The following is a 23922-nucleotide window of genomic DNA, read 5'->3' on the forward strand; positions in this document are numbered from 1 at the left end:
AGCTGTTCAAAAACCAGCATAGATCGCACTTCCACCCTTCGCCTTTTAATATTGCACATTTGTGTTCTGTATGTACAGGAAATATTAGGAACAGGAGGTGGCCATTCAGGCCTTAACTCCATTTACCCACCATGGTTCTTTAAACCAAACAAACATCTGTCAATCTCGGTTATGGGATTCTGCAATTTACCTCCTGTCTCAAAAGTTTTTGTGGGGTGGGGTAGGGTGAGGGCAGGGGAAGAGTTCCAAATTTTCACTACCCTTTGTGTGAAGAAGTGCATCTGACAATATCCCTGAAAGGCCTAGCTCTAATTTTAAGGTTATTCCACCCTTGCTCTGACTCATGAGTCAAAATGATAATGCTACTTTGAAGAAAAATATATTTACAAAGTGTTATGTAAGTCTAACACTCACCCACTCCACCCACCTCAGCTAATGATAGATAGATAGACCTTGCTCCTTAATTATTTTTGCAGGTCATGCTGACAATGCGCCAACATTTGGGGCCAAGTTGACACTTCCAGTTCTTCCCAGAACGGCACTGCAGTGAAACACATTGTGTTTCTATTTTTAGCCACGTCAGACCTCCTGTTACAACACTCCATCCTTGACCGAGAGAGGCAGATGCAGTGCAGAATTTGTTGGTATTGGGAACAGAAGACTATTCAGCCTCTCTATCCTGTTCTAACACTCAATTAGATAATGAATGATCTGTATCTTAACTCCATCCATCCTCTGTGGTTTCATAACCCTTAATACTCCTAATTGTGAAATTATCTATTGATGCCCAGCCTGAACAACTTTGGGGGGCTGGAGAGAGTTCCAGATTTCCACTAATCTTTGTGTGAAGAAGTGCTTCTTGACATCACCCCTAAATAGCCTGGCTTGAATTTTACAGTTCTGTCCCCTTGTTCTGGACCTCCCTCACAAGAGAAAAGAGTTTATCTCTACCACTCCTATCAACACCTTTCATCATCTTAAACCCCCTCAATCACATCGCCCTGTAATTTTCCATATTATGGGGATTACAAGCCTAGTCTATGTAAACTGTCCTCATAATTTAACCCTTTCAGCCCCAGTATAATTCTGGTCAATCTGTTCTGCAACCCTCCAAGACCAATCTTTCCTTGCTGAGGTGCAGCATCAAGAAACTTTCCTTCCTCCATCTTATAATGGGAGGTGCCTTAGAAGCGAAATTCTCAGTCTACTGTTGCACAGTTCCACCAGCAGGGTGAAAATGGGAAACCTCTGACCCAATAAGCAGTTGGAACTACAGCACCTCCACTGCTGGAAGGTTATAATTACAATGTGATGCGTTTACATAGACATTTCCAGTATAAATGTGGATATAGCAACTTATAAAAGGAAAAAAAATCCATGCAGATGGAATATTTTTAATACATTAAAAAACATTAAAAACATCTGAGCTTGACTGCTGAGATGAAACAATAAAACTGAAAATTTGAAATATACAACAGTTTGATCACCATTGGAAATTGGAAGGTTTATGCAAGTGCTTTCAGAGAAAATGTATATGGGTTACTGCTGTGAAAATCACTTTGCTGGACTGTAGTGTAGACTGAAAACTCAGCCTCTGACTCCCCACAGGCAGAACAGAAGAGACAGCCTCACTTACAGCAGGCACTCCTCCCAACCGCAAGACTATAGTATAAATGGGATTTCAAATACACAGTTCAACACAGTGGGGTTTCCCACTTCACAATTTGTACAGGACATGCCTAACCTACGGTAGCAGCAAAGCCTCGATTATCCTCAGATACTGAAGCAGTCCATGTCCAAAGGCAGCAAGACCTGGACAATATCCAGGATTGGGCTGACAAGTGACAAGTAACATTTGGGCCTCCAAGAGCCAGGCAATGGGCATCTCCAACAAGAGAATCTAACCACTGCCCCTTGATGTTCAATGGCATTACCGTTGCTGAATCCCTCACTATCAACATCCTGGGGGTTACATTTAACCAAAAACTGAACTGGCCTAGCCATATAAATACTGTGGCTATAAGAACAGGTCAGAAACAAGGAATCCTGTGGCAGGTTACTCACCTCTTGACTCCCCAAAGCCTGTTCACCATTTACAAGGCATAAGGCAGGAGTGTGATGGAATACTCCCCACTTGCCTGGATGAGTGCAGCTCCCACAACACTTAAGAAGCTTGACACTGTCCAGGACAAAGCAGCCTGCTTGATTGGCACCACATCCACAAACATTCACTCGTTCCACCACTGACGCACAGTAGCAGCAGTCTGTACCATCGACAAGATGCACTGCAGGATCTCACCAAGCCTCGTTAGATAGCACGTTCCAAACCCACGACATCTAATATCTAGAAGGACAAGGGCAGCAGATAGATGGGAACACCATCACCTGGAAGTTCCCCTCCAAGTCACTCACCATCCTGACTTGGAAATATATAAACTTCATTGTCACTGGGTTAAAATCCTGGAACTTCCTCCCCAACAGCACTGTGGGTGTACCTACACTACATGGACTGCAGCGGTTCAAGAAGGCAGCTCACCACCACCACCACCTCGGGGAAATTAGAGATGCGTGATAAATGCTGGCCTACTAGCAATGCTGACATCCTATGAATGAATTTTAAAAAAATCCACCTGAGATCTCAAATATACACCAGGATTCCCATGCAAGCCAGAGCTTCAGGTGGGTGGGAGAAGGGGGAGCTGGATTACTCGTATGAAAAAAAATTGTTTTAAAAAGTAATGGTAAAGATCGTCTAGTTCTAGAGTTGTAAACAATTTTTGGTTGGGGAGTGGGGGGAATCTCTGAATTATAGGATCAATTCTGTCATCAACCAGGAAGGGGAGAATCTCCTCAGTTATTAATGGAAGTCCCATGTTGCAGGAATACTGAGACACTGGTAGGCTGTCTTCATTCCTGATTAGGCTTAAAATTTCCTTTTGGATGTTTTATAGTATAATGTATGTCACCAATAGCAGAAATCACTGCATTCTAAAATTAACAGCTTCGTAATGTGTGCTAAATTTCATTCACAGACCCAGTGAGGGCTGTGGCATAATTAAACAAAAGGATTTTTTTAAAGAAACAGACAAAAAAGTTGAGAATCATGCAGTGTGCACATTCAATTCTTAATGTGGTTATTAATATTGTCGACTGATGGGATTGTGGAAGCAAGTGAGGAGCCTATGTGGAAAGCTGACATCTGTAAAATGACATGCTTAATGCCAGATTATCAACCTGTTTCAAGGTATAGAGGCTCCCAAGTTTGGTGTTAAACACTTTAATATCCTCTTTGTGGCAAGAGATAAGTACTGCGGCAATACAATATTCACAACCGCTGGTCTTGAAACACTTTGCATTCTGCTGCTGAGTATTCACCGAGAAAAACAGGCCCTGGACGACAAAACAATGGAATTTCCAGAACCCGATTACCTGTCAAAGTGTGAGAATGTTCAGACGTGGCAATTTTTAGTGGAAGGATCCTCTGAGTGTGACAGTGATCATCAGCCGACAGCCTACTCCCAGTCTCCCAGAACTTGTCTGCAACGTAGCAAGTCCCATTCATTGAAGCAGAGTTGAGGGTTGCAGCTGGTAGATTCTGAACTCACTGCAGCTGAAACAGTCACCTCAGAGCTTCTCTGGTTGCTTATTCAACGTCTCAGATGGCCACAGAGGAGTTAAATGTTAGAAAAATCCAGCAATATGCAAAGAAACATGATGTGTGTTTTCTGGGTCCATTGTCTTGTCTTATCCCAAAATGGCAGTCAATGGGAAATCCCACCTTTCTGCCCCGTCCAGAACTCATGTAGCTCCACTTTGCAGCCAAGATCCCTCAGGGCAGCTTTCGCCAGGTCCTCACAGTCTTGGTGCGTGGTCTTAGCCTGCAGGATGAGCACCTCAGCTCCCATCTCCAAGATCAGCTGGGAGAAGTCAGGATTGCGCGCCACCAGGTTACGGAGCAGCATGCAGGCCTGCTTCTGTAAAGGAGAGAAAGATCAGCCAACGTTAAAATGGAGGTTCAACAATGGTAATTGTATATTAATTGATAACAAAATCAAAATACTGGATTTTGGATGCTGGAAATCTGAAATAAAAACAGAAAATGCTGGAAAAACTCAGGTCTAGCAGCATTTGTGGAGAGAGAAAGAGTTAATGTTTCGAGTCCATATGACTCTTCTTCAGAGTATATTAATTGATGTTTAATTGTACTGTATTCAGGTGTTGGGCATTAACTGGGGATTCACTTGTGCTCTATATAGCACCTTGGGAATTACATTTTAATTTAAGTTTCATTTGAAGTGTTTGTTTTCGTTAGTAGGTCAGTAGTGCTTTTCAAATGGGGCACTAAATTGGTAATGGGTTTACAGAAGAGGTATAATAGCAACAGACTGAAGCTGCAGTTGTTGGGGTTTGGAGGTGTATACCTGTAACATATTACTCTGTAAATAAAAGCTCCTAAATATCTAAATATTAGGCTCCAGTTCTATTCTTCACTGTCTGACTCTCTGAAAAAGAACAAGCAGTAGACTCTTCAAGCCCCACCTATACACCCTTTCCCCGATCCCTTCCTCGTTTCCCCCCCGCCGTCCCCTTCCATACCACCCTGTCCCCATCTTCATTCTCTGTGCCCATCCTCTCCCCTTCAACCCTTCTCCTTCCCCTCACCCTACCCAACTCACCTGGACGTTCACCTCAGCTGGATGTGTCTTCATCGCCTGCAGCGCCATCAGCGCTCCACCACCCTCCATGATCACGCGACAGTTTTCTGGTTTCCGAAGGGCAAACATCCCCAAGGCAGCACATCCCTGTTCACAGATCTGCACCAACAGAAAACAGTCAGTGATAAAACCCCAGCCTCACCCTTTGATCCTTTAGAGCAATGATGGTTGGGGGGGGGAGGTGGGATGGTGAAGGGGAAGAGGCTTTAATATGGCTTCTGTAAAAAAAATTTGTTCTGAAGGAATTTGGACTGCTAAAGGAATGGGCTGGAAACCTTGGATTAATTATTGACTAAAGGAGCTGAGTTTGGTTAGAAGTATTAATTCACCAGCAAGGCTGACCACATTCAAAAAAATGTTACATAGACTGTCTGGAAGACTACGGAGAAGGACAAGCTATGGAAAACACCACGTGCTGTTTCTGCAGCATCAGTCTGTGCAATCCTTGGAAAGTTCCTATGAAATCCAATAAATGCCTATTATCTTGAGGAATTACTTATAAAATGTAAGAAAGAACATCCATTCCCTGATAGCTGTTGTTGGGTGTCATCACTACATAAACACTATGTTCTTGGTCAGGAGCAGAATTTGTCTTCCTGTCACCAAAGAAAAGCACGCTTCATGTGGGAATATTTAGAGTTCTAATGCACGTTATAAAGTCTGAATGCTTCTCCTCCATTGAGAAGTCAGGGTCAGCAGCCACATTCCTCAACCAAATTCCACATTAGCACTTCCATTGCCTAGAAGGAGTAGAAGCTGAGCAGAGGCTCAAGACCAGAAGGAGCAGGAGCTGAGACCAACTCAAACACAGGTAGAAATTGAAAGTGACTTCAGAATCAATGCAGAGAAGGAGGAGCAGCAGAATCCTGGACAAGTGAGAGGAAAGTTACCTAAAAGTTTGTTTAGTTAGTGAGAATGATAAAAGAACGGCCCTTCTGAAGTCCATAAGAACACAAAGATAGACAAGAAGAACGCCACACAGAATGTGGATGAATAATTAACCCCTCGGTCTCCCAAAGCAAAAGAATTGGTCATTCAGACCCTCAAGTTATACTATTAATTAAGGTTGTATGAATCTCGATCTGCAAACCTTGTTGTATTTTAATGTTAATAAAACCATCTGTTAGAGAAGTTTAAATTCTTTGTTTATTTTGTCTCTGATTATTGTAAAGAGGAAAGAAAGTTAAAACAAAAACCCATACTATTTCATAGAAGCATTGAAGTTACAGCACAACTTGCTAGTCCCCGACTGGTGTTAATCCGGTAAACAGTAGGCATATTATGAGGGAATGTATTGAAGTGAGTGTCTTTGTTATGGTGCTTTGAGCTGAATAATTCAAAAGCATTTGAAAGGGCAAATGAAACAATATTGTTAAAACTGATATGGTTAATAATTGTGTTTATTACACAAAGTTTTGATGCTGTCTTTAAAAGCTGTCGGAGTTGTACAAAAGTTAACATCATCTTAGTGAGTGGTGGCAACTTCTGAGCTTTAATATGATAAATATTGCACCTCCCATACCTTGTCTCAGGTCACATAATCCCAAAATCACAACAGTGCCATAATGTCCTGGACTGTTTTCTTTTGAGAGTGGTCAGTAGCGCTGCATCAGTGAGGGATCTAAGTGAGTCTACACATGTGCAAAGAGAATTGAGAGAATATTACTTCCTCTTCGCCTCCCCCCCCCCACCACCCCCCTCCATCACCACTCCCAACCATACATGCATATTAGAATTCGACTCCCTTCATCCACACTTCCAATTCCATTGATACAAAAGCAAAATACTGCAGATCCTGAAATCTGAAATAAAAAACAGAACGTGCTGGAAATACTCAGCAGGTCTGGCATCATCTGTGGAGAGTGAAACAGAGTTGATGTTTCAGGTCAATCTGATTAATGATCACCAACCTGAAACGTTAACTCTGTTTTTCTCTCTCTCTCCACAGATGTTGCCAAACCTCCTGAGTATTTCCAGCATTTTCTGTTTTCATTCCATTTCCACTGCCTCTGCCTCTGGCTGGTTTGAAAGATCAGTACCTGTGGGCTTCCCATGTGGCGGTTCATGGCTAACACGATCAGGTCTGTTCCACCAGCGTTAATGATTGCATCCTTTACCTCGTCATTACCTGCGATGGCTCGGAACGCACCCAGTACCTGCTTCACCACTTCCTGTAATTTGAGAAGACACAAAAGAGTACTTTCTTAACAGTGGTACACACATTCTGGTGTGCAGTTGTGTAAGTGAGAGGGGCTGTGCTGCTCAACGTGAGTGCACTCTGCCTCAGAAGGGGTGGAAAGTACAATGGCACTTGCAGTCACCATGTGTACTGGTTGAGTTACCAACCTCAAGCAGGAAATGGGCACATACCCAGCTGAGGCGGTTGCCCACAGCCCATGGACTCCTAACCCTGGTCTCAAAGCTGCATTGCCGTAAAACTTGGTCAACCTCTTGTCCCACAAAGAAACCTTCACGCCAACTGCATTCACCAAGCCCACTGCCAACAGCTCCCCCAATTCACAGCCTTCAAATTCTTCATCTCCAAACTTCTCTATAATTTTCTTCAGCCTAGCATGCACTATTCATTCTTCTGACTTTGGCCTACCATCAATCCTTTCTCTCTACTCCTACGTCAACAACACAGCCTCTAGCCACCAGACCCCTACACTCTATCCAAATGCCTTTGCTACAGTTCTTCCTGAACTTTAAAACCCTCTTTACGAATCAAACCTTCAGTCGTCTCCCTAATTTCTCTCTGGTGCTATGCCTGCAACACATTCAAGATACTTGTTAGGTGAAATCACTAAAAATAAAAGCAAGGTTGTTGGACAAGTAGTAGAAAAGTCTCCCTCTCACCAAAGAAAAAGATGTCACATGTAAGGATGATTATAGGGCTCCAATGCTTACTGTAACACTTGAATGTCCTCCTCCATCGATGAGGCCAAGCATTTAGGGCTAATGGACACTTACCCAAGCAGGTTTCCAGGTAACCATTTTTATTTCAGTTCAGAAGAGGTTTACTAGATTGATACCTGGAATGAGCAGGTTGTCTTATCAGGAAAGGTCGGACAGACTGGATTTGTTTCCACTGAAGTTTAGAAGAGTGAGGGGTGACTTGATTGAAGTATATAAGATCCTGAATGTTCTTGACAAGGTGGATGTGGAAAGGATGTTTCCTCCTGTGGGTGAATCCGGAACTAGGGGGGCACTGTTTTAAAATTAGGGGTCACCCTTTTAGGACAGAGATGGGGAGAAAATTGTTTTCGAGGGATTTTTTAAATTCATACACGGGATGTGGGCTTCACTGGCCGGGCCAGCATTTATTGCCCATCCCTAGTTGCCTTTCAGAAGGTGGTGGTGAGCTGCCTTCTTGAACCGCTGCAGTCCGTGGTGTAGGTACACCCACAGTGCTGTTAGGAAGGGAGTTCCAGGATTCTGACCCAGTGACAGTGAAGGAACGGTAACATATTTCCAAGTCAGAATGATGATTGACTTGGTGGGGAACTTTCAGGTGGTGGCGTTCCCATCTATCTGCTGCCCTCGTTCTTCTAGATGGTAGTGGTCGTGGGTTTGGAAGGTGCTGTCTAAGGAGCCTTGGTGAATTCCTGCAGTGCATCTTATAGATGGTACACACTGCTGCTACTATGCGTCGATGGTGGAGGGAGTGAATGTGGTGCCAATCAAGCGGGCTGTTTTGACCTGGACAAAGCTTCTTGAGTGTTGTGACAGCTACACTCATCAAGGCAAGTGGGGGGTATTCCATCACACTCCTGACTTGTGCCTTGTAGATGGTGGACAGGCTTTCAAGAGTCAGGAGGTGAGTTACTCGTCTCAGGATTCCTAGCCTCTGACCTACTCTTGTAGCCACAGTATTTATATGGCTAGTCCAGTTCAGGGTCTGGTCAACGGTAACTCCTAGGATGTTGATAATGGGGGATTCAGTAATGGTAATGCCATTGAATGTCAAAGGGCGATGGTTAGATTATCTCTTGTTGGAGACGGTCATTGTCTGGCACTTGTGTGGCGCAAATGTTACTTGTCACTTGTCAGCCCAAGCCTGGATATTGTCCAGGTCTTGCTGCATTTGGACATGGACTGCTTCAGTATCTGAGGTGTTGCGAATGTTGCTGAACATTGTGCAATCAACAGCAAACATCCCCACTTCTGACATGATGGAAGGTCATTGATGAAGCAGCTGAAGATGGTTGGGCCGAGCGTACAACCCTAAGAAACTCCTCCAATGATGTCCCGTAGCTGAGATGACTGATCTCCAACAACCACAACCATCTTCCTTTGTGCTAGGTATAATTCCAACCAGTGGATTGTTTTCCGTGATTCCCATTGACTCCAGTTTTTCTAGGGCTCCTTGATGCCACATTTGGTCAAATGCGGCATTGATGTCAAGGGCAGTCACTCCCACCTCACCCCGGGAGTTCAGCTCTTTTGTGCAACTTTGGGATACACTGTCTCAGAAGGCAGTGGAGATGGGGTCATGAATGTTTTTAAGGTGGAGGTAAATAGATTTTTGTTAGGCTAGGGAATCGAAAGTTATCAGAAATAGATGGGAATGTGGAATTTGAAACACAAATGGTTCAACCATGATCTTATTGAATGGCAAAGCAGACTCAAGGGGCCAAATGGCCAACTTCTGCTCCTATTTCATATGTTCGTATTTGCTTGTACGTTTGAGTGTGGATCTTTTTCTCAGCTCCTTCTAATAAACTAGTTGTAAGAATCCCTGACACAATTGCACAGGTACATGTTCACATTGTCAAGTACTTTCCTCTTTCTACATAAGATGTCAGATATATAATTTAGCATAAATGATTATGAGGAAGGGTAAAATTATAAGTAATAGAGCTAAGTATGCCTTTTATAGAGCAATTGCATAGAATTAAAAGAACAGAAATTGGGCTATGTTAATGTTCAACACAAGCCTCCTCCCACCTCATTTCATATCTATCAAAGTACCTTCTGGTCCTTTCTCCCTCAAATGTTTATCCAGCTTTCCCTTAAATGCATCTACATTATTCGCCTCCATGCGGTAGTGAGTTCCACATTTTCATCACACTCTGGGTAAAAATGTTTCTCCTGAATTCCTTATTAGATTTATTAGTGACCCTTAGTGTTGGTCTCTCCCACAAATGGAAACACCCTCTCTACACCTACTCTAATGAACTTCTTCGTAATTCTGACTTCTATCAGATCGCCTCTCAACCTTCTTTTCTCTACAGAAAGTGAAAGGACCTGTTCCGCACCCGATGTTCGATGCAGTCCGCTAGCAGGGCTATCATGAAGTTGAGGCCTCCAAGATCCACGATGTCCTGGCAGAACTCATTCCTGACAGCAAGGCGAGACAGCGTAGAGCACAGTTCACTGAGGACAGATGGGTCGTCTGTGAAAGCTGAATAAGAAAAGGAAGGATTTGCATTTATCCAGAGCCTTGCACGAGCACAGGAAGTTCCAAAGCGCTTTACAGTCAATGACGTTCTTTTGAAGTTGGAGACGTTGCAACGTGGGAAATGTGGCAGCCAAATTTGTGCAGACCAAGCTCCAAGCAAGCAACAAACAGCAACGTGATAAATAATGTTGGTTGAGGAATTAAATATTGGGCAGGACACCAGAGAGAACTAACTTTTTCTTCAAAATAGTGGCTGTGGGATATTTTGTGCTCATCTGAAAAAGCAGATAGGGCCTCAGTTTAACACCTCATATGAAAGGCATGTAGCACTCCCTCTGTGCTGCACTGGAAGTGTCAGTCTAGCTCAGGAGCGGAGCTTGAATGCACAATCTTCTGATTCAGAGGGGAGAGCACTCTCCACCGAGCCATGGCTGAAGGAAGGCAGAGGTATACCAGCAAGTACAAACATTGTTAAATATTTGTTCAGTTGATGGCAGGCTCAGGGCTGGGACTTATTTAACTGGTTGGAAACATGTTACTCTGTTTCTGTTCTGCGATGGGGAAAAAACTCATTTCCCTCCCTCAAACTTTGTCACCAAAACGTCAATCTGTCTACAGGCTTTTCTGAAGGCTTAGTCAGTGACAGGGATCCCACTGGATTGGGATACTGAGCTATTTGAAAAGAAAGATCCTTAGGTTGTGCTGATCTTGGAAGGGGAGTGATGGTAGGCCTGCTCTACAAGTGGTCTTAGACAATGAGGACAGGGTTGGACATACTGATCATTTCTCAATGCTGAGTGAACTCTCTGCTTAAGCTTACACTTGAATGGTCATTTTGACAGTGTCTGAAAGGCAACAAACATAAAGACAGATGGAGAGAAGTATACAGACACATGCAGATATATGCAAAGAGATACACACCACAGATAAACATCGTCACATATACACTAACGTATACACATTGGGTCACAGTCAAATATACACAAACATACAAGCAATGACACAAACACACACATTACATGAAAGGCTCCCAGGGCAGGTTTAGATTCAGAGTAAAGTTCCCTCTCCAATGTCCTGATCAAACACTCCCAGGGCATCTAACCCATGCAATAAATGAACTGAGGTGGACAATTAATGAGGCAGTATGGAGGGAATGCTATGTTTTTTTTGAAATAGGAATACTTAATACTAACACTCAGAGCAAGAACTAGATAAAGATTTCATTCCCCTACCAATCACATCCCTTACCTTAATAAGGCCAATCCCTCCTATCTCCAGTGAAATGATCGTATTCTTGCTATTCCTGTGACTACAACGTTAGAATTACATAGAATTTACAGCGGTAAAACAGGCCAATCGACCCAACTGGTCCATGCTGGCATTATGTTCCATACAAGTCTCCTCCCATGCTACTTCATCTAACCTTACCAGCAAATTCTTCCATTCAGTTCTCCCTCGTGTTTATTTAGCTTCCCCTTAAATGCATTTATGCTTTTTCCCTCATGCACACCTTTCAGTAGCAAGTTCCACATTCTAACCACTCTATGGGTAAAGAAGTTTCTGCTGAATTCCCTATTGGATTTATTTACAGCCCATAGTTCTGGTCTCCCCAACAAGTGGATACAAGTTCTCTTCATCTAGCCTATCAAACCCCTTCATAATTTTAAAGACTTCTAATTTTAAAGACTCAGGTCAACCCTCAGCCTTTGCTTTTCTTGAGAAAAGAGCCCCAGCCTGTTTAGCCTTTCCTGATAGTTGTAACCTTTTAGCTTTTGGACGTATTAGTGACAATATTATTCGTTAGGACAGGGTTTCCTGTCGTAATTTCTGTCCCCTACCTTTTGCAGCTTCAATAATGATACGAAGTCCATCGTTCTCCATCACTATCAATTTGGCGTGATCGTGGGAACGGCCAAAGGGCACTCGGATATCGTCATCGTAGGTCATGACCCGCAGGGCTCTGCCCGCCTCCCTGACCACATCAGCCTGGGTACCATGGTTCACGATGGCGCTCGTCAGCAACGCCAGGACCCCGAGCTGCACCAGGTCCTGGCGGTTCTGCTCATGTTTCAGGCAGCTGTGACGGATAGCGCGGATGGTCCCTGCGTTCAGGGCTGCGTGGTCCCGGTGCTGCTTTAAAATCTCCAGCAGGAGTTGCTGGCCCTCCGAGTCAAGGAGGTCTGGCTGACCGTCCAACAGGGCAGCCAAGGCCTGGACTCCCTTCAGCAAGCAGGGTGTGTCAGACATCAGTTGCTTGCAGGTGGAAAGGACTGTGGGATAGGCGGACTTTTCAGCTGCCAGATGACGGTGAGCGAAGTCGAGGCTGCATTGCTCACTGAAGTTAGTCAGGTGATCCCCCATTTCGTCAAGAGCTAAGAGATCCAGGGCTTTCTGAAGCTCATCGAGGGCCTAAAAACACACAAGTAATCACTTGGTAAGCCAGTAACAAATTGTATTTATATAGCATATAATAAACTGTCCAAAGGCACTTCACAGGATCAGAGGGTTGTGGGGCTGGAGGAGATTACAGAGATAGGGAGGGGCAAGGCTACAGAGGAACTTGTAAACAAGGATGGGAATTTAGAAACTTGAGGCATTGTTCAACTGGAAGCCAATGTTGATCAGCAAGCAGCGAGCACAGGGGAGATGGGTGAATGAGACTCTTTGTGAGCGATTACAACTTCACCCAGTTGCAATCTCTGTGTCACAATAAATTATCTCAACCGATCCTCATGTTGAAACAAAGAATCAAGGCAATGTGTCCAATGCTGGCCTTGAGCCATCACATAACTTGCTCCATTTCACAAAAAGAACATGAATTAAGCATAGTTCCATCCCCCCAAAAAGGACTAGGACCAGGAGCCGCCCAGTGCATCAATGGTTCAAGCAAGGACTCCGTCAACAAGTTATTAACATTGCTATGGTTAATGCCATTTAAGCTGTTTCTTGCCAAGAATAGTTACCTAAGGCATTAACACTCAATGCATGTGTTCTGATTGAGTCCCAAGCCTTTCCCACCTAGAGAATGGGGAGCCTGTCTCTACCCTTCATCAAACCCCATTCGGATACACAGCGGAAAATGTGCAAATGCAAATCAGGCAGACTTTCCCATCCAATTGGAAGTTGAGCAGAATCAGAGGGGACTGAATCCATGTCATCACATTGTGTGTGTGGAAGCACAGTGTCAGTCATGGCTCAGTGGGTAGCACTCTTGCCTCTGAGTCAGAAGGTTGTGGGTTCAAGCCCCACTCCAGAGACTCGAGCACATAATTCAAGTAGTTTTGAGGGAGCACGGAAGTGTCAACTGTTGGGTGAGACATGAAACTGCGGCCCCAGTAGATGTAAAAGATGCCATTGCACAATTTGAATAGTTGGAGTGTTCTCCCCTTTGTCCTGGACAATATTTATCCCACAACCGACATCATTAAAAAAAAGATTATCTGGTCACTATCAAACTGTTTGTGGAAGCCGGTGTGCAAATTGGCTCACATGTTTCCTCCATTAAACAGTGACTACACTTCAAAAATACTTCACTGGATGTCTAAGCCTCTTTCGATGGTTGTTGATGAAAATCCACATGTCAAAGGGATAGGAAATCAAGCAACCTGGTGGAGCAGGACAATGATGGATGAACACGCTGACTCAAAGACTCCCATCTGATATCTCCCTCTCCCTGGGTATTTGCATCAAAATATCACAGTCCATCCAAAGAACTGACAACCTGAGCCAGGCTCTCCATCACTTTGTAACCAGAGATGAGCAGAAGTAAAGCAGTGGAGTGGGGAGACTGCACAGATGTGGCTGTCCGCTGCTTTCAGTAGAGCATGGCTATGATCGAAAACTCATTACATGCAGAGAATTGCAAGTTGGTGCTAGACAAGCAGGAGTGGTTTGTCTACATGTATATGGAAAGCTGGCTGAGAATAGTGTTCTCCCCAAAATCCACAAACAGGATTGTCCCGGTAGACCGATCGTGTCAGCCTGTTCCTGCCCCACGGAACTCATTTCTTCTTATCTTGACTCCGTTCTCTCTCCCCTTGTCCAGTCTCTTCCCACCTACATCCGAAATTCCTCTGATGCCCTACATCATATCAACAATTTCCAGTTCCCTGGTCCCAACCGCCTCCTCTTCACCATGGACGTCCAATCCCTCTACACCTCCATCTCCCACCAGGAGGGCTCTCCGCTTCTTCCTTGAACAGAGAACCGAACAATCCCCATCCACCACCACTCTCCTCTGTCTGGCTGAACTTGTTCTCTCACTGAACAATTTCTCCTTAAACTCGTCTCACTTCCTCCAAATTAAAGGTGTGGCTATGGGTCCCCGCATGGGCCCCAGTTATGCCTGTCTCTTTATGGGGTATGTGGAACATTCCTTGTTCCAGTCCTACTCAAGCTCCCTCCACAACTCTTTCTTGATGACTGTTTCAGTGCTGCCTCATGCTCTCGTCTGGACCTGGAAAAATTTATTAATTTTGCTTCCAATTTCCACCCCTCCATCACTTTCATATGGTCCATCACTGACACTTCCCTTCTTTGACCTCTCTGTCTCAATTTCTGGTGATAGACTGTCCACCAATATTCATTACAAGCCCAACGACTCCCACAGTTACCTCGACTACAACTCCTCACACCCTGCTTCCTGTAAGGACTCCATCCCATTCTCTCAGTTCATTCGCCTCCATTGCATCTGTTCAGATGATGCCACTTTCCAAAGCAGTGCTTCTGACATGTCTTCCGTCTTCCTTAGCCGAGGTTTCCCACCTATGATGGTTGACAGGGCCCTCAACCGTGTCCGGCCCATCTCCCGCGCATCCGCCCTCACACCTTCCACTCCCTCCCAGAACCATGATAGGGTCTCCCTTGTCCTCACTTTTCACCCCACCAGCCTCCGCATTCAAAGATCACCCTCTGCCATTTCCACCAACTCCAGCATGATGCCACCACCAAACACATCTTCCCTTCACCCTCCTGTCGGCATTCCGTAGGGACCATTTCCTCCAGGACACCCTGGTCCACTCCTCCATCACCCCCAACACCTCAATCCCCTCCCACGGCATCTTCCCCTTGCAATCACAGAAGGTGCAACACCTGCCCCTTTACTTCCCCCCTCCTCACTGTCCAAGGGCCCAAACACTCCTTTCAAGTGAAGCAGTGCTTCCCTTGCACTTCCTTCAATTTGGTCTACTGCAGTCTCCTCTACATTGGAGAGACCAAACGCAGACTGGATGACCGCTCTGCGGAACACCTTCGGTCTGTCTGCAAGCATGACCCAGACCTTCCTGTCGCTTGCCATTTCAATGCACCACCCTGCTCTCATGCCCGTCCTTGGCCTGCTGCAATGTTCCAGTGAAGCTCAACGCAAACTGGAGGAACAGCATCTCCCGATTAGGCACTTTACAGCCTTCCGGACTGAATATTGAGTTCAACAACTTCAGATCATGAACTCAACTCCATCCTCATTCCTTTTTGATCCCCTTTTTTGAAATTTTTATTTTTTATATATATTTATTTCCCCACCTTTTGTTATTATTTTTAAAATTTACTCCCATTCATTGTTTTATCCCCACCTTTTAGCCTATTTTGATCCTTGCTCCCACACCGTCCCCTCCCCCCGCCCCACCCCCACTTCGGCTATCTATAACTTGCTCATTCCGCTTTCTACTCTTAATGTCACCATTAGCACCTCCTTTAGCCACTATCACCACCATCAACACCCCGTCAACCTTTTGTTTATGACATCTTTTGGAATCTCTCCTTTGCCTCCACCTACCACTGGCCTTCTATCCAGCTTCACCTGTCCCACCCCCCTTAAACAGTATATATTTCACCACATTTTTACTTCTCTTTAGTTCTGAAGAAGAGTCATATGGACTCGAAATGTTAACTCTGTCTTTCTCTCCACAGATGCTGTCAGACCTGTTGAGTTTTTCCAGCAATTTTTGTTTTTGTTTCAGATTTCCAGCATCCGCAGTATTTTGCTTTTATCTGAGAATAGTGTTGTCAAGGGAGCAAGATGCAGATGATAAATAGGAGAGGGAATCTTTGGGCATGCCCAAGAAACCTATGCAGGGAGGAAGAGAGAAAGCATTGCAGTTTGCTGGTTACAATGTGACAAGGGCAGGAGGAGAACTAAGCAAAGCTGGTATCACAGAAGAGAAACAGTGCAGGAGAATGAAATGGTGTTAAAGACTACAGGAACATCAAGGAGGGATAAAGTGACTTGGTCACAGTCATGAAGGACTGCAGTCGTGACTTGAACCATGACAGTCTCAGTGCAATGACAAAGGAAGGAAATAGATCTTAAGGGATTTGTACAGGGCTTGGTAAAAGGGGTGAGTGGTCAAGATCCTAGAGGCAAAGATTAAAAATAAAGCAGTAGTTGGGGAGCATGGAAGTATTAAAGGTGGGACTTTTTAAGGCAGAGTAACAACATCATTTCTGAAGGGTGGAAGAATAGTGCTTGTGGAAAGGGAGTTGCTGATGATTTCAACAAAAGAAATATGGCTGGTGGTCCAACATTTGGTTTGGAGGGGACTAAAAGTATAGGACTATCTGATATGAAAAACCGTTTCAAAACAAATGGAATCTCACTTTTTGAAGAGAGACACCATAGAAACACACCTACCATTTGATAGCTTCATCTTAAGAAAAAATACGAAGAGATATTTTTAAAATTACATCAGAAGCATGCAGTCTCTCACACATTGCCATCACCTGCAGGACATTATGCTTCTGGTCGCTGGCTTCTGCAGTTGTATTCTGGACAGCTTTCACTACATTGATGAGGTCGACACCTACAGGGAAAGGGAAACAGATCCCAAAAAAAGTTAAAAATCTCCAGCACTATCAATTATTTTACTGAGCAACTTTAGTGCATCCAACCCCAATGCTCCTTTTTAACTATTCTTGGGATGTGGACGTCGCTGGGAAGACCAGCATTTATTACCCATCACTAATTACCCTTGAGATGGTGGTGGTGAGCCACCCTCTTGAACCACTGCAGTCCACATGATGTAGGTATACTAAGAGTGTTTTTTTTCCTGTAGTGGTTTTATACAATTGAGTGGCTTGCTAGGCCATTTCTGAGGGCAGTTACGAGTCAACCACACTGCTGTGGATCCCTGGTCACACGTAGACTAGACTGTGTAGGGGCAGCAGATTTCCTCCCCTGAAGGACATTAATGAACCGGATGGATATCTACAACAATCCAGCAATTTAATGAAGTTAGCATTTTAGTCCAGATTTATTAAATAAATTTAAATTTCCTCAACTACCATGGTGCGATTTGTACTCATTTCTCCAGAGCATTAGGCCAGGCCTGTGGATTACTCATTGAGTAACAATACCATTATGTTATTGTCCCCATAGTGCTTTGTCTCAATGTGCCTTTGTACAATCCGTTTATTCTGAATATTGCAAGCTTCACGCACCTTGTGACTCAAATTGTTGTATTGCTTCATTCAAAGCCTCCTCTGGCTCCATTTCAAACTCGGTTATGTTTTCTTGCACGACAGAATCGAACGTCTCCTGAGTAATCCGTCTGCTCGCCATTCTTCTGTAAATTTCACTGCCTTACAGTGGATCTCTGTGACTTTTTTTTTAAATGTATACTTAGAAACTGTAAAACGTACCAATGGATTTGTTAGCGGCATGTATGTAAAATCTCAGCAAAGCTTTATAATTCGGTATTTCATTTCAGATAACCATCACCCTCTGGAATAATTCCTGTAGCATGCAATGTGCATGGGATCTAGAAAGAGGTTGTGAGAGAAAAGGGACATTCTACTTATAAGGAATAAGATGCAGGTGAACTTGAATTTGAAGGATTTGTGGGTTACATGAGGGACAAAGGAATAGATTACGTTGATGGAGTGAGATATGAAGCAATGGAGGCTCATAACCAACATAAAAACCTGTTGAACCAAATGGTCTGTTCTTGTGCTTTAAATTTTTTATAGAATTGCTAAGTTAGGCTCAGTCCTTTTTTATTACTTCTCCCAGAAGGTCACGTGGTTCGGGAGGGTAAACCAGTGGCAATACAATGTCAGGATAATTCCAACTTGACAATCATTGCTCTCCTTTCCAGATGTTTGGAGGTTGCCTGGTCGCTTTCAAAAGGGAACTGAACAAAGGATCATACTCTGGCACACTGGGGTAGGGTCAGAATGAGCAGTGTGGTTTCCGGGCTTGTATGGTATAACATTAGGAACATCCTTCTCACGCCTTCTGAGCCAGAAGAAGCCACAAGTTAAGCACATTTCATGCCACCCAATTCAGTAATTTTACACTTTGCGAAATTAATGAAATTTAGGGGTGGTCCCTAAAATCTGAATGCAGCCTCATGGTGACTGCAAATGGCTATTATTATTTTATAACCAGTTAATCGAGTTTTAAATAAAATGCTCGTGTATTTGAAGAGAGAAACATCCCATTGCTGTGCTGGCAGCCGCTGAATTTGTGGGCTTAGTTATTAATAACAACCTTTCTGCCATCCACCTACCTCAGCCTTGCAGTCCCTCCGTGTCACACCCTTATCCCTCCTCCCGCTCAGTGGTTCCTCCTGTTACTATGGCAGCAGCGGAGATTCGTTCCTATCCGCTTGGCAACAGAGAGGCGGAACAGTTCTACCTGCGCACCCGCTTCCGGTAAAATAATCTTGTGTTTCATGGATTTCTTATTTTTAAGATGAGAAGGAGGAAGGGTTTTTTTTTGGTTCAAATGTGGTTGTTGGCCACATACTTGAGTGTGACCTGGGTTACTTCAATTTTCCTCTTAATAAATGCATTCTTTCCTGTTTATTAATTTAGTTGTACAGAAACCCCTGCAAAAACATATACACAAAATTAGGTCACAAGAATTTACATCAAGTCTACAAAGAGGCCATTTGGCCCATCTGGTCCATGCTGGTGTTTATGCTTCACAGGACTCTCCTCCCAGCTCTCTTCATTAAACCCTATTCCCACCATTGTCTGGATAAAGAAGTTTCTCCTGAATTCCCTGTTGGATTTGTTAGTGACTATCCTATAATGACGGTCAGTTCTGGTCTCACCCACAAGGGATATTGTTGCTGGTTTAAATCAAAAATCGAGCTAAAAGTCATTCTTGTCTACACAATTTAAATTATTTCATGTTGCTATCTTGGCTCAGTTGATAGTACTTTTGCCTCCGAATATATGTGTTAAGCCTCACCAATTGTACTTAATTTAAGCTAATGCAATACTGAGGGAGAGCTGTACTGTCAGAGGGGCTGCCCTCAGAGATCATTGAGGTCTCCATCTGGTTAATCACTTGGATGAATAGATCACTAACATTTAGATCAAGTCTACAGAAACAAGCCATTCAGCCCAACTGGCCCATGCCAGTGTTTATGCTCCACAGGAGTCTCCTCTCAACTCACTTCATTAAACCCCATCAGCATATTTATCTATTTTCTTCGCCCTCATGTTTACCTTGCTTCCTCTTAAATGCACCTATGTAATTTCCTCTAACATTGGGAAGACTGAAAATCTTGTCTTTGGTCCATGCCACAAACTTCTTACCCTCTCCACCAATTCCATCCCCCTCACTGGCCAATTCTCAGGCTAAACTACTGTTAGTAATCTCAACTTTGAGCTGAGCTTTCAAACTCATATTTCTCCATCATAAAGGCTGCCAACATCCACCTCTGTAATATCAGCCACCTTCACTCCTACCTCTGTTCATTAACTAAAGTTCTAACTAATGCCATTGGCAACCTCCAGGCTTGAGTATTCCAATGCTCTCCAGACCAAACCTCACACCGTCCACCTTCAGTATATTTCAAATTGTCCAAGACTCTGCTGCTCATATCCTATTACACTCAGCTATCACCGCTCAATGGATTTTGTGCTCAAGTCTCTGGAGTATGGCTGGAGCCTACAACCTTCTGATTTAGAGGCAAGAGTGTTATCAACTGGCAAGCTTTAAGAACATTGGAAAGTGAGGAAGAGTCACCCAATCAACTCCCTTTCAGAGACTATGAACAATATTTTAGATTCTACCCCATCCATTGGGCTCCCTCAAGAGGAGTTCTGAAAGGTATCTTTCTACGTTTCAAAGTTATATCAAGCAAAACATCTAAATTATTGGTCTAATCTTATATCCTATCTTATAATTTCTTGACCAATTGCCTTCCTTGTCAAGCATTTCTGAATTTCCATGAAAGTATTATATTCCAGGCACACCTAGCTCTACCTTATCTTTCTAAACCTTAGTTTTAATTTCAAGCATTTCTCCAACCCATTTTATAATTATTAATTAAGCTGTGCAATTTTGTTCATACAATCATTGAATGATACAGCACAGAAAGCTACTATTTGGCCCATCATTCCTGCGCTGCCTTTGTCAAGCTGTCCAATTAGTCCCATTCACCCGCTTTTTCCCCAGAGCCCTGTAAATGTTAACAATTTTTCTATGATTTATAGTGTACAACCAGATACTCAAGAAGCCCTCAATGCATAGCAAAAAGTTTTTCCATTTATTGAATACCACAATTACCTGTGTTATAAATAAGGTACACAAGTAGGAGGGGTTGTTGCCTCATGAGTCAAACCTATATCTCCCCCCTCATGTCTCCTCTCATTAAATCGGTGTTTATGTCTCAGTGAAGTTACTTTAGCTCATCAGTGAATGCCATAAGTTACTGAGCTGATGAAGTCATGACCTCCCTTGCCTGTCAAACCTATGATGTCATAGAGGTCAGCATGTCAGTTTGACCTCTTGCCTCTGCAAGAGAGCTCAAAGGTCACCTGATGTCATCCATGGAGACGTTAAAATAAAGTTGTCAAAGCTCGATATAACACATACCACGCAGAGTAAAAGCAAATATGCAGTAAAACTACATAATATGGATTGTAAAAATGCAAATAATTAAGGAATTAATTTGTACCTGGAGTAATCTCAAGGTTTAAATATATCTCTGAGTTGCTAGGGCAAACTTTGCTAGGCCTGAGGTGGGCTTGGGACCAAGATAATGCAAATTTTCTTACATCATTGCTGCTTTATCATTTAGCTCTTTACAATCTAATTCCCTGTCAAACTCCACTGCACTATAATCCCAGAAGGAAAAAACAGTTTGGACCAGTATTCTTATTTCCCAGATTATACTGGTGTTCCATTTTAAGGTATACAAGACCAGTCCAGACCAATATTCTTATTTCCCAGTTTTTACTGTTTTTTCATTCTGGGATCTTTTTGGGGGATTCCCAGAATCAAAAAGGCATGACTTTTGCCAACATTTTGAAACATTTCTTCCAAGGTTATGTCTATAAATGGCCACAAGGTGCATGATGCCTGCAGAAACTTCATAATTGCAAATTATTACAGCACAGGTGTGAACTGGTTTACTCATAAGGCTAATACCTCAAAAAAAAATTGGGGAAAAAAAACATGGCTATGCACCATGTCCGGAGACACATTTTTGACAGAGTTAGGTTATAAACTAGGGAAAACAATCGGTGAGGGCAGTTATTCTAAAGTGAAAGTAGGGAGTTCCAAGAAATACAGGGAGAATGTTGCCATAAAGGTAGTAGACAGGAAGAAGGCACCACCAGACTTTGTCAATAAGTTTCTGCCAAGGGAGTTGGCCATCTTGAGAGGAATCAAACACCCTCATATTGTTCAGGTTTATGAATTCATTGAGGTTTGCAATGGGAAGCTTTACATTGTTATGGAGCAGGCAGCAACAGATCTTCTCCAGCTGATTCAACACAGGGGCCACATTCCATGCAATGAAGCCCGTCATTTATTCACTCAGATCGCCTGTGCTGTCAAATACCTTCACGAGCACGACATTGTCCACCGGGACCTCAAGTGCGAAAACATCCTGTTGACTGAAGAAATGCAGGTAAAGATCACTGATTTTGGATTTGGCAAGAAGATCCATGGCTATCCTGACCTCAGCAGCACTTACTGTGGTTCTGCTGCCTATGCCCCTCCCGAGGTCCTCATGGGGGTCCCCTATGACCCCAAAAAGTATGACATTTGGAGCCTGGGGATCATCCTTTATGTGATAGTGACTGGGTGCATGCCCTTTGATGATTCAAACATCAGTAAGTTACCCAAGAGCCAGCAGAAAGGAGTGGTCTACCCAGACAGCATCCAACTGGAGGAAAAATGCCAATCTTTGATTAGAGAGCTGTTGCAGTTCTGCCCCTCAGGACGACCAGCTGCCAGCCAGATTGTCAAGCACGTATGGCTTAGAGACAACAAGTAGAATGACCCAGAAACCCTATGGGGCATGAACATTAGTTTCTTCATAGTGTTACCATAATGAGTGTAAGGACGTTTCTAAAACCATTCGCAATTAAAGCTTTGAAAGGCACACACACTTTTTCCAGTCACTATTGAAGTTTTGATCGAAGGAGATTCTACCCAGTGAATTGTGCCTGAGGGAAAACCAATTTTCCTGTTGTCACTTAAAACCCTACTGCTATCTTCACTGAAGTACTTGGCAGTTTGGAAAGAGCAGCCTTATTAGAGATTAAACGTCTGAACCATAAGATTATGAAGGAGTTTAATAGGATAGACAGATGTTTCCACTTGTGAACAAAATCAGAATTAGGGGGTCATAAATACAGGATAGTCACAAATAAATCCAATTGGAAATTCAGGAGGAACCTCATTGCCCAGAGAGTGGTGAGAATTTGGAACTCACTACCAAAGGTTGAGGCGAATAGTATAGATACATTTCAGGGGAAGCTAGATAAATATATGAGGGAGAACAAAATAGGATTTTTAAAATTTGTTCTTGGGATGAGTGTCGCTGGCAGGGCCAGCATTTATTGCCCACTCCTAATTGCCCTTGAGAAGGTAGCGGTGAGCTGCCTTCTTGAATGGCTGCAGTCCATGTGGTGTAGGTACACCCACAGTGCTGTTAGGGAGGGAGTTCCAGGATTTTTACCCAGCGACAGTGAAAGAACGGTGATATATTTCCAAGTCAGGATGGTGAGTGACTTGGACAGGAACTTCCAGGTGTTGGTGTTCCCATGTATCTGCTGCCCTTGTCCTGCTAGATGGCAGAAGTCGCAAGTTTGGAAGGTGCTGTCAAAGGAGCCTTGGTGAGCTGCAGCCATACATTTGTAGATGGTACACACTGCTGCCACTGTGTCCCAGTAGTGGAGAGAATATCTAAGGTGGTGGATCGAGTGCCGATCAATCCTATTGTTTTTGCACAAGGGAAGGAGAGAATTGAGAAAGAGAACTTGCCCTTAATTAAACAACAGAGTTCATCAACATGTATTAAATGAAATGCTACTGGAAATCTTTCACCCCTATTAGGAACTGGGCAACATTCCACCATAGAGCAATCCAAATATACGACTACCTAATACCACCTTTCAGAACTTTTTAGTCATCTTTCTACTGAAAGGAATTTCTTTTGAATTTCAAGAGCAATTTATATTCTCACAACTTTTTTTTGAAAAGAGGAGCTCAAAAGATTTGCAAACAGAAATTGATTTTCCCAACAACTAATTAATAAGCAATTTATTATCTTAAGAAAGAACATAGGCCGGGATTTTCCTTGCCTGCATCAGGCATGTTCGGTGGCGAGAGCAGACAATATGGCACGATCGGTTTCACGATGGTGTGAAATCAGTTTGCGATCGTCTGCTCAGCCCGCAGATGGTGGGCAACATTCTCCGCCAGGGGACTTCGGGCACCTCATTGTAATACATATCATATCATACAGCATATCATTATTAGGCCTGCCCGCCGGACTGACCCCCACCCCCACCCCCACCTCCGCCTCCAGCCCCCCACCCCGCGTCGGCAGGAAAACACAC

General features: G+C 43.6%; 2 protein-coding genes across 4 annotated transcripts; one reads left to right on the forward strand and one right to left on the reverse strand.

The window, feature by feature from the left end:
* Positions 1–1230: 1230 nt before the first annotated feature.
* Positions 1231–18708, reverse strand: armc6 (armadillo repeat containing 6). 3 transcript variants are annotated; one of them, XM_078556110.1, is made up of 8 exons: positions 18621–18708; positions 17551–17870; positions 16834–16913; positions 11955–12525; positions 9974–10119; positions 6755–6886; positions 4677–4814; positions 1231–3974 (listed from the first exon to the last, which is right to left on the reverse strand). In XM_078556110.1, exons 2-8 carry the CDS (start codon positions 17669–17671, stop codon positions 3762–3764), a joined length of 1401 nt encoding a protein of 466 aa, XP_078412236.1. In that variant the 5' UTR covers positions 17672–17870; positions 18621–18708; the 3' UTR covers positions 1231–3761. The 3 variants fall into 3 exon arrangements, with proteins under 3 accessions (XP_078412236.1, XP_078412238.1, XP_078412237.1); XM_078556112.1 differs by having other exon boundaries at positions 17551–17738; positions 18621–18672; XM_078556111.1 differs by lacking the exon at positions 18621–18708 and having other exon boundaries at positions 17551–18037.
* A 451-nt stretch (positions 18709–19159) lies between these two features.
* On the forward strand, positions 19160–23699 carry LOC144689011 (testis-specific serine/threonine-protein kinase 6-like). Its single transcript, XM_078556113.1, has one exon. The coding sequence runs from the start codon at positions 21399–21401 to the stop codon at positions 22350–22352; it is 954 nt and encodes a 317-aa protein (XP_078412239.1). The 5' UTR covers positions 19160–21398; the 3' UTR covers positions 22353–23699.
* The last annotated feature ends 223 nt before the right edge of the window (positions 23700–23922 follow it).

Source organism: Cetorhinus maximus, chromosome 13, assembly GCF_964194155.1.
Source record: "Cetorhinus maximus chromosome 13, sCetMax3.hap1.1, whole genome shotgun sequence".
Taxonomy (NCBI): Eukaryota; Metazoa; Chordata; class Chondrichthyes; order Lamniformes; family Cetorhinidae; genus Cetorhinus; species Cetorhinus maximus.